This window comes from Artemia franciscana, chromosome 5, assembly GCF_032884065.1.
Source record: "Artemia franciscana chromosome 5, ASM3288406v1, whole genome shotgun sequence".
In the NCBI taxonomy this organism is placed as follows: domain Eukaryota; kingdom Metazoa; phylum Arthropoda; class Branchiopoda; order Anostraca; family Artemiidae; genus Artemia; species Artemia franciscana.
The window spans coordinates 36,882,190-36,903,239 of record NC_088867.1 but is presented as its reverse complement, the minus strand read 5'-3'; the positions used below and the strand labels follow the sequence as shown (position 1 = coordinate 36,903,239).

Sequence of the window (21,050 nt, the reverse complement as noted above, 5' to 3'; positions counted from 1 at the left end):
TGTGCAGTCGCCTCTCTCTAACTCGAAATTCACACAACCACGATTTTTCTTCGGGATCTGTATAGTTCGGCTTATAGAGGTCATTCTACATAAAATTCGACTCATAAAGGCAAGCCAAATGAAGATTCGAGTTACAGAGGTACAAAATCGCTAAATTTACTCCTTACATCCACTACAAGATTAAGAATAACTTTATTAGTATGTTATAGACTTGACTTTCAAATGTCAATAATAAATTCAGATTGTCAGGAACTAGATACCTGAGCATTAAAAGAATCTGATACAAAAGTATGTTAAGCGAAATTAATACACATCCATGGAAAAACTTCGAGATATATAGGTAAACTTTGACTGAAGGTAAAGGTGGAGGTAAAGTGAGAATTAAACGACGACGTATCTACTGAATTTTGAGTTATAAACGTAATTTTGGGGTCGATTCGACTAACAGAGGTAAAATATAACTGCAAAATTATTTTGATTTATGCATAGTTTTTTTCTTCGACTTAGGTAGATTTTTGCAAGGGGGATGTAAATAATTCGAGATATCGAGGATTTCGATTTATCGAGGTTCGATCTGTCGAGAGTCGACTATAGTCTATTTATTTATGTTTGTGCTCAGCTAAAACAAAAATAGAAACCATTTTTGTTCAAGATAAGCTATTGATGAAGTAAATCTTATAAAGACAAAATTCACTAATAAAATGTGTAAAAAGTGAAGCCATTTTATCGCTGTAATAGACTTGCAATAAGCTGTAAGCAGTCCAAATAACAGTGTTAAATTATGAGGTGGAGTTTATTCTATACATCGTTTTGGTTACATGGTATTATCTCATCGGTTTTATAATACTAGCTATTTGTCTGTTCCTGTAAATTATTCTATTCAAAGATCTAAATTAGAAAAATATCCACAAGACACTAAAAGAGACTGAGGTTTAGTCTCTGTTAAGCATTAAATAAAAAAAAAAAAAATTTTTAGCTGAAAGTAAGGAGCGACATTAAAACTTAAAACGAACAGAAATTACTCCGTATATGAAATGGGTTGTCCCCTCCGCAATCCCTCGCTCTTTACGCTAAAGCTTTTAATTGTTTTAAAAAATAGAATTGTGGCAAAAAATCAAACTTTAGCGTAAAGAGCGAGGGATCGCGGTTGGGACAACCCATTTCATATACGGATTAATTTCTGTTCGTTTTAAGTTTTAATGTCGCTCCGTACTTTCAGCTAAAAAAATTAGTTTTTTTTATTTAATTCCTGAACGTTTTTGAATTAATGCATTTTTGGTTTTGGCTCTCCGCACATAAATTATTAAAATGAAATTTGTATATTAATTCTTTTTTTGGCTAAATGGCTTTCTCTTAGTTTCGATCGGACGATTTTGAGAAATAAGGGGTGGAGAAGGAGGTCTAGTTGCCCTCCAATTTTTCGGTTACTTAAAAATGCAACTAGAACTTTTAATTTTTAACGAATGTTTTTATTAGTAAAAAATATACGTAACTTTCATAATCTTATATTTTTATTATGTATACGAGGGGGTTTGTACCCTCGTTAATACCTCGTTCTTTACACTAAATCGTAAGTTTTGTCCCAATTCTTTAAGAATGACCCCTGAATCAGAAAGGCCGTAAAATAAATAGTTGAAATTACTAAAAATACTTTAGCATAAAGAGCGTGGTATTTATCTCCTCGTAAATACCTCGCTCTTTATGCTAAAGTATTTTTAGAACCCCTCATATGCGTAATAACCTCTGTTCGTTTAAATTTCAATGCTACTCCTTCCTTTCATTTGAAAAAAACGTTTTCATGTTTATTTTTCATTGTTTTCTTATAGTAATGCTAGAAAATCCTGCGCCCTTTTCAATGAATTTATCTTCCCCCATGAAAGATTCCTCCAAGGAAAGATCCTCCAACATAGCCCCCTCCCCTCAGTCCCACCCCCAAACAAAATAAAATCCCCCTGAAAACGTCTGTACACTTCCCAATAACCATTACTATATGTAAACACTGGTCAAAGTTTTTAACTTGCAGCCCCTCCCCCAGGGATTGTGGGGGAGTAAGTCATCCCCAAAGACATAGTTATTATGGTTTTCGACTATGCTGAACAAAATGGCTATCTCAAAATCTTGATTCGTTGACTTTGGGAAAAAATGAGCGTTGGAGGGGGCCTAGATGGCCTCCAATTTTTTTGTTCACTTAAAAAGGACATTAGAACGTTTCATTTCCGTTAGAATGAGCCCTCTTGCGACATTCTAGGACCACTTGGTCGATACGATGACCCCTGGGGAAAAAACAAAACAAAAACAAATAAACGCGCACCCGTGATTTGTCTTCTGGCAAAAAATACAAAATTCCACATTTTTGTAGATAGGAGCTTGAAACTTCTACAGTAGGGTTCTCTGATACGCTGAATCTGATGGTGTCATTTTAGTTAAGATTCTACGATTTTTTTAAATAAGGCAAATTTTCTCAGGCTTGTAACTTTTGATGGTAAGATTAAACTTGATGAAACTTATATATTTAAAATCAGCATTAAAATGCGATTCTTTTGATGTAGGTATTGGTATCAAAATTCCATTTTTTAGAGTTTTGGTTACTATTGAGCCGGGTCGCTCCTTACTACAGTTCGTTACCACGAACTGTTTGATAAGCATACTAAGTTAAATGCAGGCTCTGTATGTGTGTTTTTTAAAGTGCAGAGCCTTAAATAATGAGTTGTATCTATCTGAGATAAAAGATAGAAGAAGCAGCATTTGATTGGGATTTGTTAGGTCTGTTTTTTGCCCGCTTTCTTCAATCGTCGTAACGCTGTTAATCTCTGCTCTCCCTGTTTAGCATTACCCAGTCTGTTTGTCTTTAGAGAAGGAGGCCCAACTTAGAAAATAAGAAGGCCAATCTGAGTAGAATTGCTTCTCTTCGCTTCCTGAACATCAGAGGGTAGTGTAAAAAAACTAAAAAAAAAATGGAAATTATCGAAAATTTACATATTGTTGATGATTGTCTTGTTTTAGGTTTACTAACTCTGCAGTAAAAAAGAAAAATAATTTTGTTTATTCCTAAAAACTTGTAATAATTAGTCCTTGAGATAAATATAGAAGAGGGGTTTATTTACCCTTCCCTAATTCGAAAGAATATAGGGACTAAGCTGTCAATAAGGGTACAACAGGTTGACAGCTCTCCTCTTTAGCACAGTATGGAATGTTACATTTATGTATTTATCTGCACAAAAGGGTGAGATGGGAATCCCCTAAAAATAATATTTGCCGGGAAAGTCCCCCACATACATTAATAAGACAAAATTAAGGAATAAAAAAATCTATCAAATATGGTTGTAAAAGAGTTTTATCAGGTTTAGCTGGGACGACAAACTGCAGGTTTTAAAGAAAAAATTTAGAAGTACAAACACCATGTACACCAGTGCATGATCTTTACTCTCCACGGGACAGAGGATAGCTCTTCAATTTGTCATCATATTGTAAGAGCCAGAATTTAATTCGTTCGGACAATTGACAGAACTGTGTTTTTTTCAATGTTTCCCTATTGATTGTGCGTTATTGCTCTGCTTACCGTAAAATACGTATCTTTTTTCTGAGATTTGTGTATTCTTTTGACTAACTTATTAATCGTAAAGTGAAGAGTTTTTAACAAAAGAAAAACGAGTATTGCAAACATAACAACATTTGTCTCAAAGGACCTATGAAAAAACAATGTTTCTTTCTTATTTAATGGTTCTTTTAATAAGAAGTCCAACCTAAAAATATCAAAATGAAAAAAGGTGAAGCTGAAGAAAGGAATTCACGTATATTTTTGTTACAAAAATATGATGTTTAATGAGATACTTTTCACAACAAGTACAGCAGTTATTTATCAAAGTTTTTTCCCCTTTTCCTTGAGAAAATAATTTGGAATTTTTTAGTTTGGCCGTGTCAGTCAAGATGAACATTTTGCTTTTTGCTCCGGCCCTTCTCCTCGCTTACTTGGCAACACAGGGTATACTAGGGACTGTAAGACAGCTCTCCATTTGTGCGCTTGTTCAAGTAAGTGTTTAAAAATACATGATCAGTAATTATAAAGTTCGGGATTAAAAATTCCGACACAGGATGCGTTTATCAGCATGCTTTGATTATGGTCTTATGGTAAAACAGTGGATTTTTTTCTGTTTGTTTATTTAAAAATAATAAAAACAGTCCATAAAGACAAAGTACAAAGGAGTAAAAAAAGAAACACGAGAAGGCCAATCAAATCAGATAAGAAAAATAGTATTAACACTGAACATTAATCTCGTTCTCAAACATTTTTTCCGTTTTTTTTTAGTTTTTGTGTTTTTTTTCGATTTTTGTTTGTTCTGTTTTTATATATTGAATTCTTGGCTTATTCTTGGCTATTCTTATTAAACTTGAATTCGGGGCTTGCGGTAGCAATTTTTGTAATAAATATCCCATCTCTCATCTTGCATCACTGTCTGTAAAGGGGGGCCACCGTTGAAAACTGATTTTACGGTTGTGTTTCGAGACAAGTTTCAACAAAGCTGTTTCAGGATCGAGTATTCTGTATTTGTGCATTAATTCTGAGTCTCGGGTCTGTGGGTGAAGTATATATTATGTGAATTTAAATTATCTCTTCTACCGTTGCTGGAGCACATCATACTTATTTATGAAGCTCCCTGTTTTCACAGCATGTCAAAAACAGAACCTACAAGTTTATTCCTTATGAGGCACAATCATCTGTGTTGTACCACGACTGTGGCTAAGGCGATATACTTGCTGTGACACTTCATGGATCCTTGGCCCTTGAGGTCTAACTTTTAAACAACTCTTTAGAGGATCGACTTTCAACTAATCTTTTGAAACACCTTCCATCTGTAATTCATATACCTCTTGTTTATATTTTAAATTTGTATTTATCTTCTAGGGTAATCCCTACTAAACGGAAAACGCCCGAGTTATCCCACTGTGTAAAAAAGGTGATAACAACCAATGTTAGTAATTACCGACCTATTGCAATACTTTTGCCTTTGTCAAAGATTATAGAAAAGCTATTACAAATGAGAATTTTAACTCTATTCGGATAAAAAAAAAAAAAAATTTAACCAAAAGCCAGTTTGGTTTTAGATCGGGTCGTTCTACTGAAGAAACATTTGCAGCCCTTTTGCTTAAAATTAATGATTCATTGTATAATGGTAATTGTATATTATGCATTTGTTATGATATAAAAAAAGCATTTGATACTCTAAATCATTCCATATTCTTTGAAAAATGGAAAAACTCTGGAATTCGTGAAAAAGCATTGGATTTAATAAAATCATATCTACGAAATCCTGGATTCCACGTAGAAGTTCAAGGCCGTTTGTCTCGGCCTAACTCCCTGGATGATATTGGAGTGCCCCAAGGTTCTATACTTGGACTGTTACTATTTTGTATATGTGTAAATGATCTCCCTAATTGTCTGTCTCATAAGGATAGCCTAGCAGCTATGTTTGCAGATGATACAGTGGTATATGTTGAAGCTAAAAGCCCTTCATTACTGATAGAGAATTTGACGGCTGAAATGAATTCAGTTATCCAGTGGTTTTCTTGTAATTGTATAGTCCCGAATTTGTCTAAGACAGAATTTGTGGTTTCTGGGAAATCTAAGCAAGTAGTTGCTAAAGTTGGGATTGATCAGTTAGTTGTTTTTGGGAGTGGAATTAGAAGGGTTAATACATATTAGAAGAATTTTTCTTGATGCGTGTTTGTCTTTCCGTAGTCATTCTGACCATCTCAGTATAAAATCGGCCTAAAATTTAGCATGTTTACATCGATTAAAGTATGTTTTTCCTTTTTCAGTTATTGAAATTCTTTATCATTCTTCAATGAAATATTGCCCTATTATTTACCTAAATACATTTCTCAATCATTTTAAGCCCTCCTACACGACTCCAAAGTCTTTCTGAAACAAAAACTATATTTTTATTTCTTCATATAACTTAATCAACTTAGGGGTTTGCAATTATCGCTCTGGCATTGTGATATTCAGGCCCTGGCGAGTTATTTTTATGAATCACATATTCTTGTCACACCCTTTTGCTGACTCGCTTCTTCGTCAGCCCTTTTTTGTCGGCTCGTTTTGGAGCGTATAGAATCACCTCGGTTAAATGTGAAAGAGATAAATTTTCAATGAGATAACAAATGCGTTTTATAGCAAATAGGCTGAAATTAAATTCTAAATTTAAAATCTTGATAGCCAGTCACATTAAAGACGAAATTAGTAGAATATATTATTAACCTTTGAGCGTATAGAATCCCCTTGGTTAAATGTGAAAGATATAAATTTTCAATTAGATACCCAATCCTTTTTATAGCAAATAGGCTGAAATTACATACTAAATTTAAAAATCTTAATAGCCGATCACTTTTAAAGACGAAATTAGTAGAATACTCTATTAACCTTTGATGATGTGGTGATTTTACTTGATATTTTTTTTTGTATTATTTTCGGAACTTGCCATGCTGGGGTAGCCTCCTTTGTCCCTCTCCTTCTATATGTTACGATGTTTTTGGTTTATCTTTTTAGCCTTCTTTTCCAGTTCAGCTTCCTATTGGCTTTATTTAATTATTTGTGTTTGTTTATTTTTTGTGAAGTAAAAATCTTGAATATACAGGTTTTTTCCTTCAAATCCTCAAACAAAAACTATTTTTGTTAATTGTGAATATGAGCTTCCCTTAGAGTGTATCAATGTACGATTATGTTCGTATGCTTTATTTCAAAAATCGACACCGTTATTCTGTCATGCTTTGGTAATATGCTATGTCCTCTCAACTCAGTTTCTAGTTTCATCCCAGGATATTTGGGACGTTACCACCTTATGGGTTTTAGTGGTTTTGTGTACTACTTTATTTTTTTGGAACTATTCTGAAAATGTAGCCTTTAACCATCTGTAGGAGATGTCCAAGTCATCTCAGTCTCTTTTTCATGATGCTTGCCACTCAAAGTGTATCATTAAATAAAGATTTGTGGGGAAATCTCATTTTTTGAAGAGATGATCTGATGGAAGTATTTTCTTATTGGTAGCTCTTAGGAGTTGTATATCCAGAATCAGCAGAAAAATTATATCTTTTCCCAGTAACTGAATTAGAAAAATATATAATAACCTGATATTTTTAAAATTGCAATTCTTAGTCTCGAAGTTAGTAAAACAAAAACTTAGGTGCTAAGCCTACAGAGGGAAAATTTTTTATATGTCCCATTTAGTTGGAGCCTAAACCCGTAAAAAAAACTAGGAGTTTTTTTTTGTAAGAAAAAGGGCTTTTTGAGATGTCCAAATATCATGCATAGGAGGCTAGGCCCTGCTTATTTTTCTTTTTAAACACATTATGAGACCTGTGAAGTCAATGTATTTGACGAAGCTCTTTTCTTTGTAAAATCATAAAGAAAGAAAAATATTTAATGCGGAAGTTACTTTCTGAGGGATTAGCTTGAACTTAAAACAATTTGCATATTTGAAATCAGTATGAAAAGGAAAATTTCTTACCCTACAGAAAACAAAAGGTTAAATAGAGCAAGTTAATCTTAGGCTGGAATTTTGAAACTAAGCACTGGCGAGCTCTCTTTCAAACATCTTCAAATTTCACTTTTTTTCTTATGACAAAAAGTAGTGGGAAAACACCCGAGCAGTAAACATTTCTAAAAAAAAAGGTCTGGGGCACCTTAATGATACCTACCAACGATACGTTGGATTTTCCTTGTTTCAAATTTCCTTGATGATTTTTGAGTTGTATTTAGGTCAATTGTGGCTTTTCTATTATGTATTAAGGAATAATATTTGTGACTTTTCCACTGCCCCTTTACTCTTAACAATTTAGTTTCAAGAAAAGAAATCTAAAATTGAAGCTATCTAGGTATTTGGTTTCATTTTTAGATAGTATTTGGGGAGGGGAAGGGGCAGTTTTAGATTTTAGTCTGGGAAATGTGAGAGAAAAAATGAGAAATATACATGTTTTTTTCCTTTGCATAGTAGGGTGGATCTTCTAAACATGTTTTCCCTTAATGTCATCTCGCTTGTATGAATGAAACCGTGGCTGTTTCTTCTCGTAGGAAAGGTATGACATTTTTATCTACACGCGTCAAAAAGAGATTTGAAGCTTCCCCACCCTTTGCTATTGCCGAAATCTTTTAAATATCATATTCATTTTTCATTGTAGGAAAGATTATTATGGGTGCAGAAACTTAATGGCGAAAATAATCGCTTGAATGAACTTGTGAAATAATTTGGATGGTCTGTGTATCAAACACATGTCTAAGTGCCACATTGTAACTCAGTGAGAAATAATTGTTAAAAAAAAAGAAGGCAATTGTGTCATTGGAATAGAAAACAAAACAAAAAAACTAAACATTCCAATTTCGTTCAAATGACTGTACCATTGTATCACGTTTTTCATTATTGTCGATTAACCGAACACTGGAATGTCATCTTGGGCCATCTATAATATCAATTCGTTTCTGCTTGCAGATAGCTTTTTAATAATCTTTATCAATGACCATGTTCTTGAATTATAGTTACTAGTTAAAATCAACGCTGGATTCAGTAGGAGAAACAAACAATATCAAGTACTTTAAAATGGAGAGATTGATACCTATATTGGTAATAAATTTACTGTTAATGAATTTTATCCTCTTAAAAGAAATAATCTACTTCTTTTATGATTTGCATCCAGTATTATCGTTTCCTTTGCTGAGTAGCGGGTAGAGTTAAACATTGAGTGATTTGACCCGAATCTCGCCCCTCTCCCAGCAAATCTCTTCATGTGACATCCTGTATGTATTGCTGACATTGGAATGGTTCACTTAAACTCCAGTCTGTTTGCTACAAGTTACCTTAATTGCCTTAATTTGCTCTTTGGAGCAAATAAGATCCATCTTGATCTGTCAATTGCTCCATACTTGATGATGTGAATGATCAATCATTAAATGCATCCCACTGGTACTTCCAGGAAAAACCATTCCATTCGACATCTAATAACTTCTTGAAAGCTTCATCATTGGGTGCTGAGACTGTTGTGTTTAAGAGACTATTCTTGGGGTTTCACTGCACGGCTGGATAAGAACATTTGTCGGTGTATTTGAATATTTGAATAAATATTTGAAGTTCTTGCTTAGGTACCCGCTCCATTAAAGAAATACATTCGTTCTAAGATCCTAATATGGCGTGGACTCGATTGACATATTTGCTGTCCTCTGAAAGACATGCCGAGAAAAGGGCAATTGAATCATTGTGCCAAATTTTACCTTTGCACCTTTTCCGCAAGTTTGAATGAAGCAATTGATGTTTTATTTTATTTTCCGGTGTTGAAGTTTTCTGGCTTTTTTTTTCTTCTTTTTCTGTTACTCCGCTTTTCTTTATGTGTTTATGAGCGGGCACAAATAAATAATTTTTTGAAATAAGGGGACGAAGAGTTAATGGACATCTAGGGCAGTGGTTCCCAACCTTTTTCGGTCCGCGTACCCCTAGTCAAGGCCCAAAAAGTTTGCGTACCCCTTTCTTGAGAATCGTTGTTTTACTTTTTTCTTAACTAAAATCAGATTTTCAAAAACACGAGATTTATTGTCCAATATGACGGTGCTTAAATGTACGTACAAAATCAATGAGAAACTTGAGGCTGCTTTTTTGCTAAAATATTATCAAATCTTGGCTCGATGTCACTAACGGCAATTATAAGGTCATTTTGTACACTCAGTCTGTTTCTGTGTTTGGTTTTGATCAATGACATTGCCGAAAATGACACTTCACAAAGGTAAGTGGATCCGAATGGTAACAAAGCAGACATGGCGATTTCACTTAGTTCCTTGTATTCTCCTTTCACCTCCAGCCAAAACTGGGAAACAGTTACATTTTGGAATTTCAGTTCTAAGGCGCGATCACTGGCAAGTTCGATCAGATTCTCTGTAAGCTTGTCACTAAGACCGGAGCTTGAGGTCACGTCTTCAACAAATGGATTTTGGATCCAATCCTGCGTTCTATCTTGGTTCATAATCGATGGGAAACATGACACAAGTTCATCTCACAACTTTGTCAGATGCTCCCGAATACAATCACAGATTGTGTTGAGGTTATCAAGTTCACTATCGTCCGCAAACTTGTCAAGGGTCGGGAAGACACTAACGCTGTTTCTTTGAACCTTTTTAAGCCAGAACTCCAATTTCTTGATGAAAGCACACATCTTCGAATTCAGGGAGAGTTCGTCCGTCCGGAAACCTTGCATTGACAGATTCAAGTCATTCAGTTTGTCGAAAATATCCGCAAGATAGGCCAGCCTGCAGACCCAGTCCTGGTTTTCAAAAAGTGAACTGAATGCAGATTTTTGCTCCAGAAGAAACATATGAACTTCTTGTCGAAGCTCGAAAAGTCTGTTTAAAATCTTCCCTCGAGACAACCAGCGAACTTCTGTGTGCAGAAGTAAATGTTGATGTTCTGAACCCATCTCTTGGCACAGCAACTTGAACATTCTTGAGTTCAGTGGTCCGGCTTTGATGAAGTTGATCACTTTTACAGCCTCGTTGAGGGTCTCGTGCAGATGTGCGTTCATCCTTTTCGATGCAAGAGCTTGCCTGTGAATGATGCAGTGCAACCACTTCACCTTTGGATTTTTCTTCCTTATCCAGGCCATGAGCCCATTATTCTTCCCTGTTAGGGTGGCAGCTCCATCACTGCAAACTGATAGACACCAGTCCCACAAGATGCCCCCTTCTGCGAAGAATTTGTCAATCACCTTGAATAGTTCTTCTCCTGTTGTTCTTGACTGTAGGTTTTGACAAAACAGAATATTTTCTCTTATGTCAGAACAATCTTGATATCGAACAAAGACGATCACCTGGGCTTCACCTGACACATCCGTGCTTTCGTCAAGCTGTAACGCAAACATCTTCGTCAACTTTATTTGCTCAATAACCTGCATGACAATATCGCTTGCAATGTCTTCTATCCTTCTTGAAATGGTATTGTTCGACACAGGTATAGACTGAAGGGCAGTAGCAGTTTTCGTGTCAAACATTATTTCACTGACTTTCATTAGTGCTGGTAATATCAGACATTCGGCGATGGTGTGCGGTTTTTTCTGTTTCGCAACTAAATATGAAACAGCATACGAAGCCCGGAGAGCCTTTGAAGAAACTGATGCCACTTTTGCAATTTCCAAACAGTTACTAGCGAATGCTTCTTGTTTACGCTTGAAAAACTCTATGGGCTTACCGACATGAGAAGAGTGCACAGTACTGAGATGCCGGTTCATATGCGCAGGTTTCATGGAACTGTTGGCCAAGACTTGACCACAAAGAACGCACTGTGCATTCACTGGATCAGACTTTGTCGCACTAAATCCGAGCCCTAGGTATTCTGACAAATATCGACGCACTTTGACCGATGATTCGTCATATTTCTTCTTCTTAGGTGCAGGTTCAGAGTTTTGGGCACCATCATTCGGCTTCTTGTTATTCCTGATCAGGAATCTATCCATCTTTGTTTGCAACCACAATTCACGAACTTCGTGTTTCAACAGATGACAAGATACTGAACCCGCTGAGTTTAAATCGAGACCTTACGCCTATGGAGAAAAATTAGCGGGTTACTGAAAGCGAAAGTTTTGAAAATTAGTCTGAAATTACGTACAATGGGTTATGTTATCTGATTTTGAGGGAAATGTTGGAACTGAGTCAGAAACAAGTTTTAAAGATGTAGACTAAATTAATTTTGGGACCTTCGCGTACCCCCTGCGAGGGTTTCGCGTACCCCCTGGGGTACGCGTACCACCGGTTGGGAACCACTGATCTAGGGTATTTTAAGCCATGTATAGGTTTTATCATATTTTTTCTGCTTTAATCCTTAGCTATTTCAAAAAAAATGCCGTCGCCTCTCAGCTCTTTAATTTTAATTAAAATATTTTGTAAAATAACTAGAATAAACAATCTTATCTTACCTCTTTCTTTGAAAGTGAAACAAGTTTCAAGACATGACTCGACTCATCAATGTGTGAATAATTGTAATCTAATTTGTCACAAAATGTGTAAATTTAGCAGTCTTTAATGTTTACTAATTGTCTGTAACACCTGTGGTTTAGATATTCAAGATAAAATATTGTACCTTGTTAAAATATTTTGTTTAGAATTCTTTTTTTAAGAAACTATGTCAAATTAAAAATAAATGTCTTTTCTATCTAATAAAGTTCTTGCTTGTTTTAGATAGTTCTAGCATTACCGTTCCTGTTAACCGACCCTGTTAGCTACATAAAGAACTCATTTAATTTTGGTCGAGTCTTTTATCATAAATGGACTGTAAACTGGCGATTTATACCAGAAGAAACATTTGTCGACAAATATTTCCATATTGGCCTGCTAGTTCTTCATTTATGTGTTCTTTTGCTGTTTGTCAAATATTGGTGGAGGTATGTTAAAGTGTTTTTTATCGTGAAAATTCTATGACTAAAAATGGTAGCAGCTTTGATTCATTGGAAAGGTAAATTATTTAAATTAAAGAGGAATTTTCTTGGCAGGTATACTCAGTTTTATCTTTTTTTTTTTATTGTTGTTATTACAGGATGGCTTAATGGACAATTATTTATTTTTATGTTTAATAACCTTTACTACCAACATCCCCAAGTTTTGACTTCGGAAACATTTATTATGTTTCAAACATTCTAAACAACTTTTTATTATGAATTCAAGAATATAATCGTAATAGTTTAGTCATAGTCTACAATTTTTGAATAACATTTCTTGAATTTTGAACTTTTGGGATGTAGGAAGTTTTCCAGTTCAGCTTTTTACGATGCACTGAAAACTGTAATTAGCTTCAGTCTAAAGTCCACCGTTTTACATTAAGAATTTTGTAAGTTTTTCATGTGAAGATCGCAAAGTCCAGCTGAAGGTCGTAACTGCATTTTTGAATTGGCATGAAAAGCTGAAACAAAAGAACTTTTCTTAAAATAAATAAGGGGAAATGCAACATACACGCAAATTTTCCAAAAGAAAAATAGCTTGTGGAAGAAGGGTAAGTAATGGAGAGATTCTGGTTGCATTTTTGAATGAAACATAAATACTAGTGTCACATTTTTATGGCACTTGGTATCTACCAAGACACATATCGATGGCAAGCTCTGTCGGTCTGTCAGTCGTTCTATTTTTCGGTCTGTCTGTCCCGGTTTTGCTAGTTTAGGCACTTCCAGGTAAGCTAGGACGATGAAATTTGGCAGGCATATCAGGAACCAGACCAGATTAAATCTGTCTGGTTAATCCAGATTAAATCTGGATTAGTCTGTCTGGTTAATCCAGATTAAATCTATCGTTTCCCCTATTCGACCATCTGGTGGGGGAGTGGGGGGGGATGGTTAAATAAAGAAAATTTGAGAAAATGACGTATTTTTAATTTATGAACGGGTGATCGGATCTTAATGAAATTTGGTATTTAGAAGGATATCGTGTCTCAGAGCTCTTATTTCAAATTCCGATTGGATCCGGTGACATTGGGTGGAGTTGGGGGAGGGCTAAAGTCTGCTTAGAAAACATTGAGGGAAAACGCTAAGAGTGGAGGGATCGGGATGAAACTTGGTGGGAAAAATAAAAACAAGTCCTAGATACGTGATTGACATAACCAGAAAGGATCCGCTCTCTTTTGGGGAGTCTGGGGGGGGGGGGGGTTAATTCTGAAAAATAAGAAAAAATAAGGTATTTTTAACTTACGAAGGAGTGATCGGATCTTATTGAAATTTCATATTCAGAAGGACCTCATAACTCAGATCTCTTATTTTAAATACGGACCGGATCCAGTGTCATTGGGGGGAGGAGGAACCGGAAATCTTGGAAAACGCTTAAAGCGGAGAGATCAGGATGAAACTTGGTGGGAAGAATAAGAACAAGTCCAAGATACGTGACTGAAATAACCGGACCGGATCCCCTCTCTTTGGTAGAGTTGTGGGGGGGAGTAATTTGGAAAAATTGAAAAAATGAGCCATTTGCAACTTACGAACGGGTTATCAGATCTTAAGTAAATTTGATATTTAGAAGGATCTTGTGTTTTAGAGCTCTTTAAATCCCGACTGGCATTAAGCTTCTGATTTTCCTTTTAAATCAATCTATTGATTCTTAGAATTTTGCTAGAGCTCATACCTTATAAGCTCTTGGCTCTTCCGGCCTCGTCACAAGTGCCATATGAGCTTTTAGCTCTTTTTTTTAGCACTAGAGCCCAAAAAAAGGAGAATTTTGTTTTTCAATGTAATTTTACTGCTGCATTAAACCCGATGAAGGAGGCATGAATGGAGTGGACAAAGAAAGGGGTAGTAGTAAAAAAAAAGTTTGAAGGGAAAAATGGAAAAGGTTGCTGATTATACAGAGGAAGCTAGAAGAACTTGGGGTTTAAGATAAAAAACCATTAAATGGATAGAAAATAAAAATTAATAGACTGACGTATCTGTGAGTGAAGTAGAGCAAGTTTTGAAGCCATTTACAACACATGGCTCTCTCTGTTGGTACTATTGCTGTATTTCGATCATGTGAACTCTGCGTAGAGGATTTGCTTTCAATGGTCCAGAAATGAAAAATTTTATAAAAGATACGATTTTTTTTTTTGGTGCAATTTTATTGATGCAAAGAAAAAATATTAATTTGGGACATAGATTTTTCGGAGGATAGCTCTGTCTGTATAAGCATTAGGGTGGGGTTTTTTATTATTTGTTTTTTTCTTTTTTTGAACTAAAACTTAAAAATTCATATGATCTTCATAAAAAAAAGCCATGAATAGGTTAACAAGGATATTTGTAACGACAAAATGGATTTTCTATTAAAATTTTTAGATATAATGTAACTGCATGACCCAAAACCTTTTGATAATTTGAAATGAGGTTTGATTTTAATTTTTGCTTCTGTGATTTTACTTGTCAGCTATAAATTTTACGTTGTCGGTGTGAACTATAACGATGAAATTGAATTTTTTTTTCTTACCAATTTTTTGTAAGAAAAGGAAATTGTTGTTTCTTTTTCTTACCAATACCTAGTCTTACCTTTTTCTTACCCAGTCTAATTTATAACTGCAACACATGATATAGGTACAATGCTAATCAGGGGCGAATCTCCACCATTTATTGTTTTTTTTGGTGGGGGGGGGGGGGTTAAGAGGGGTCCATACCAAGATACCCAAGGTGCATGGGATATGTAGTACTTTTGTTTTCTCCACATTATTGGGGGGGAGGCAACTATCTCCCTGAACGGTGCATGGTGGTGTAACGACTACTACTAATTGCTCATTGCTGCACAAAAATCTCATAAACTTTAGTGCTCTTTACCGAAAAGTTTGACTTTTTGTTCAAATTATTTAAGAATGACTCCTGAAACGCTAGGGTCCGTTTAATTAGAATAATAAGATTTGTTAAAGTTATTGAAGAACTTTAGCGTAAAGAGCGAGGTATTAAGGTGTCCATAAATATCCTCATATATCGTAAATATCCGTAAAAATCTATAAAAATTCGTTATCCTTGTATCTGTAATCATTTCTCTTCGCTTTAAGTTTTAATATTGCTCCTTGCTTTCAGTTGAAAAAGAACTTGTTTTTTATTTAATTTATGATTGTTCTTTTAAATAATGTTGGGAGGATCCCCCTCCTGGAGAAATTCCCTTTCCCCATGAAAATATCCTCCATGGAAAGATCCTTCAATTTAACTCCCCCCGCCATACCCTCCCCCCGATAAACATATAAATACCTCCCTAAAGCTAATAGTATATGTGAGAAATGGGCAAAATTCATAGTGTGCAGCCTATTAGATTATTTGAGTGTGCTGAACAAAAATACTGAACAAAAAAATTTTTGATCGGACAACTTTGGGGAAAAAAACACATGGAAGGGGGGCTAGTTGTCCTCCAATATTTTTTCACTCAAAAAGGACACTAGAGCTTTTGATTTCCGATAAAATGAGCCCTTATCCGATCGTCTAGGATCACTAGATCGAGACAGTCACCCCACGGAAAAAAAAAAACAACAACAACAAAATCAGAAAAACAAATAAACAATACTTTTTATTTGTTTTTTTAAGAATTGCAAACTTCCGCATTTTTGTATATAGGAACTTGAAACATTTACAGTTGGGTCCTCTGATATACTGAACCTTGGTGTGATGTTCATTAAGATCACTTAGTGAATGATGTTCTGAGGTGTTTTCCCCCTTTTTCGAAAATTGGGTAAATCTTCTCGGGCTAATAACTTTTCATGGGTAACATTCTGTTGATATACACTCGCTAAAATGGGTACATAAAGCTTTCCTCTCATAGTAATTTCTCTGAAGAAAAGGAAAACGCAAATCTTCTGATAAATAGCTTTCTATTCTCTCTCAACTTTCTCTAGCATCTGTATTTCAAAATCGTTCTTAAAAGTTGTCGTCTTCTTGCCTTCTAGCATTCTAGTTTTATATCTAAGAACATCAATGAAAGGCTTGAAGTTCATTTCTTCTGTGTTCGATCACAATTACATTGAAATTTCAGTTTTTCATAAATTGTACCTTCCCTGAAATACTCGACAAAAAAGTCTGCGTACGGGAAAGACGTATAATCGTATGAATCATTAATGATTTTGTGAAAATAATAAGGTGAAGTTAATGAAAGCATCAGTGTTTCCATAGAACAACTCCCAGTATCCGCAAGCTTCCTAAGCAAACTCCAGTTCTAAAACTAAAGCTTAACGACTTATTATATTATTTTTTTTCAACCATCGGTAAATTATTAATGCAAAAGTAGTGAGAGATTAAAGGATTGGGAGATTAATTGCTATTGCTGTTGAAATTAAGTTATTCCATGGCTTGAAAAATTGAAGAGGACTTAGGGTTGTTCGGTTTAATCAGATTTTGTAGTTTGATTTCAGTTACTTGACTTTTGGTCAGTGAAGCGGAGAGAAACATGTTATATGACGACAACTAACAACCAAGACGTCTGAAATATTTCATTTAAAAATTTTTTCTTTTATTTATATTTTATGATATTTTTAAAATAGTTAGTTTATTCATTTATATAGGTGTTTAACAAGCTATGCAAAATTGCGAAAGACTGGTATTTCAGTGTCTTCACAGTTGTTAATCCTGCCGTTATTTTGTGCAAATTTCATCGGAATGGCGTTTAGTCGCTCATTGCACTATCAGTTCTACGTTTGGTATTTTTATACCCTTCCATATTTGGTTTGGACGACCCCGTTTAGTGCTAAAATCAAGTAAGAAACTTAATTTGTATTTGAGACTGATGTTCTGTAATTGAATTATTTATATCCAGGATGTTACTTAGAAATAAACTGCTGGAGGGGGAAGGAGAATTAAAAATAATAGTTTTACGAATCAGCTAGTTGCTGGGAAACAGTATACGATGTTAAATAGCTGCACGTGCATATAGAGATGCGAAAAGGAAACATACACTGTCCCTATCCTAGAAAAAAACTATGGGGAATCCTGAAAATATGGACATATTGAGAAACTAAACCTAATACTCCACTTAGGTTAATTATTTTTTTCTTTTAACACATGTTCAGATGCCAGACTGCTGTTTAAACATATTTTATGTTCAAGTCCCGTTATTCAATCGTTTTGTAAACACAAGTTTTCAGCCAATGCTGTATCGTATTCAGTCTGGTTGAATCGTATGTGCAAAAATGATGTTGCTAAGAAACTGCTGACTTTCATTTTACCCACTGAGTGTTAAAAAGAACTGCCATCCAGAGACCCTGCTTAGTACTGCGTGCTTGAACATTTATTTTCTTCTGCTTGATGTTACCCCAAGCCAACATTTTATGTATTGGCGATTTTAGTTTAAAGTCTTTTGCGAAAAATTGGGGTAACTTGTAAGGGTGGAAACTCGAAAGCTATGTATAACCCCTTTATGGACTGTTTTCTTAAAAGGAAAAAGATCCAGTGAGAAAGTTCAGTAAAGTTTTTTTGTAATGCCAGAATAAGGCACTTACCGCTGTAATAATTTTACCAACCACACAAATTAAATTAATTATTGCAATAACTTCAGTGAAAAAATGCCAAGTGTTGCCAAACGCTAGATAGCGTTGAAGTTTTTTTCATTGAAACCAGTACCAGTTCCCCGTTACAAGTTACCCATTCCTCGTGTTTGTTGTTGTGGTTGAACCCACACGCCAATTTGCTTGTCTTATTATCTACAAATATCGTTAGGTGACAAGAAGTACATCGGAATGGCTCTCCCTTGATTTTTATTAATATGATGAAAGTTTTTGAAGTGTAATTGTTCAGAAATCGGTGTCTAACCCGTGTTTTAAGCCCGGTTATAAGGGACTAAACGGTCATGTCAAAAACCTCCGCTATGACCATAGTTTTGATGCTTGCTCATATTGTTGTCCATTGCCTGTTGAGAACCATTAGGGCTCAAATGATCACAAAAGATCAAACTAACAAACTTGAGGGAACACAAAAGCGTGCATTGCGAGTGATCTTGGGGGATACACTTTACCTTATGAAGAATGTCTTGTTCTGTCAGGTCTAACAACGCTTGAAACAAGGAGGCACAAAACTTTTAATGGGCTTCGGACATGGCCTTCTGTTATCACAGAAGCATCGCGATATCCTACCACCGAATATTACGCAAAACAAGCACGACACACGGTACAGCAACAAGCTACAGCCATACAACCCCAGAGCAACACAGCGATACAGGAAATCATTCCGACAATACTTCACCACTCATTTTAATTTATAGTTTTATATATTGCGATTATTTAATTTGATATTCAGCAATAAATTATTTGTCATTGTAAAATGGAATGCTCGTGCTTTGTGGAGTAGCTTCGGCCGTGCGTAAATCTCAAAATTAAAAATTAAATGCTCCCACGCCCAATTCTTGAACGAAGGATAGTTTTGGTGAAATAAAAAGAAAATATGGAATTTAAACATATTTTTAGTACAGGTAAGACCAGATGACAAATTTTGTTTTCCTGTTGCAATGTAGTATTGGAGTCGGTTATGTTGTTTGATTGAAGAATCTATGGGTACGAGTCAACCTTAAACATAAGGACAAGAAAAAATAATGATGTTGATATTCAGTTTTATAGTAAATACTGAAATCCACAATTAGTTAATGAAACCCTATGATTGCTATAATTGGTTCATAATGTCCTTTAATTTCTATATAATCAGCCAAAATTGGGGCTGTGGAAAATTTAGAGCTGCAATCTCTACCCCTTTAGTATTCATTTAATAACAACGATTGGTCATTATGTTTTGGCTGTCTATATTCAAGTATCTCACTGAATACAAAGACAAATTTTCAAGTGCAACAAGTGTATGGCAAATAACTTTAGTTTAAAAGACTTGCTTTATTCCAATGCACTTATTCGATTCGAAGTTGTTTACTTTTTTACCTGACTTAGTTATAGGTCCCTCTTCTTTGTATTCTTGGCTGATGAAGGAATGAGTTTTCAATAAAAACATCCATCAAGTATATAATACTGATTTAAAGTTTATCACACATTTTCCAATATAATAGAGGGGTTGTTTCAGACACTTATGTATAGGGGTCACATGGGTCTCTTTTCCCCATGAATAATGTATATTTTAGTGGGTTTCTCTGGTCTTTGTAATATTTTTATTGCAGCTTATCATGTACTATATTGATTGTTTTGAAGGGGCTCTTATAAATCCTTCCGAGACAAACTTGTGTGTATGTGTCTGGTATGCTTTTTCCTATCCTTTCAATATTTACGGGATAAATACTGCTCTACAACTCGCTCTCTAATTAAGTTATCTGAAGACTCACGGTAAAAAGCAATTCATTATGTCTCAGCTCCTAAGTTTTCTGTGTTTCAGTAATGGATTCAGAATGCACTAGTATTTACGGTAGGGGGATGAAGTGTGAATGTACGTCTTTTTTTTAATGTACTGTCATCATAAAATCCTTTTTTTGTATCGCCCTTAGTGTATATTTAAACTTAAACCACCATGCTATTAGTAATATTGTTTTTCGATAATCATCATTTAAAAATTGTCTGACTTAGTTTTGTTGTATCAATTCAAAGCTGTTATTCAATGAGTTACTTGTATTATTGAGATTTACGTATATATATATATATATATATATATATATATATATATATATATATATATATATATATATATATATATATATAGATATTATATATATATATATATATATATATATATGTATATATATATACTAGCTGTTGAGGAGGCGCTTCGCGCCACCCCCGCGCGTGTAAGTCGTTACGCGCCATATTAGTTACGTGCCATTGTAGTTGTGTCCCTGTGCCCCACCTGTGAATATAGATAGATATATATATATATATTTTTAACTACGTGAAACTTGCGAATATACAACATTCTTTGCTGTCCCATTGTCTGTCCATATAAATAGATTGTCAGGTTTACCAACTCTTGAACATGCAACATAATAATTGTCCATGGGAAAACAATTCGTATTCAGATCTATACCGCATTTTTCTAACGATTGCCCTTGAGCTTTGTTGATGGTGATTGCTAATCGAACATTCCCTGTGTCCCCGTCGTCATTTATTTATCCCCCTGTGCCCCCGGCGTCCCCGTTGCAGTTGTGTCCCTGTGTCCTGGTCGTCATTTATATTCCCTGTGTCCCGGTATCCCAGTCTGTAATTTCTCTTTGAGTGTCCCGGTCGTCATTTATATTCCCTCTGTCCCGGTGTCCCCGTCGTCATTTGTGTCCCGGTCTTTAATTTATCTTTGAGTATCCCGGTCGTCATTTATATTCCCTGCGTCCCGGTCGTCAATTGTGTCCTGGTGTCCCGGTCTGTAGTGTCATCTTATAATAACGTCATATACAAAGCCTTATATACTTATAATGACGTCAAATGCAAACCCACAAACAAACAAACATGCATATATACAACTTATTTTTATATATATAGATACAGTTTCCTTTTTAGTTTTTTTTTCTTTTTTAGTTTTTTCTTTTCTTAGTTTTTTTCTTTTTTAGTTTTTCTTTTTTTTTTTAGTTTCTTCTTTTTATTGATTTGTTTTCTTCAATTTGTCAATGTTTTTTTCTTTTTTAGCTTTTT

General features: G+C 34.9%; 1 protein-coding gene across 3 annotated transcripts in view; it reads left to right on the top strand.

The window, feature by feature from the left end:
- Positions 1-21,050, top strand: part of LOC136027359 (lethal(2)neighbour of Tid protein-like) — a 67,582-nt gene that overhangs the window by 27,151 nt on the left and 19,381 nt on the right. For all 3 annotated transcript variants that reach the window (XM_065704525.1, XM_065704524.1, XM_065704526.1), the window contains exons 4-6: positions 3,909-4,029; positions 12,203-12,405; positions 17,013-17,204. In XM_065704525.1, the coding sequence (XP_065560597.1) occupies positions 3,909-4,029; positions 12,203-12,405; positions 17,013-17,204 (516 nt within the window). The remainder of the gene's footprint in view (positions 1-3,908; positions 4,030-12,202; positions 12,406-17,012; positions 17,205-21,050) is intronic.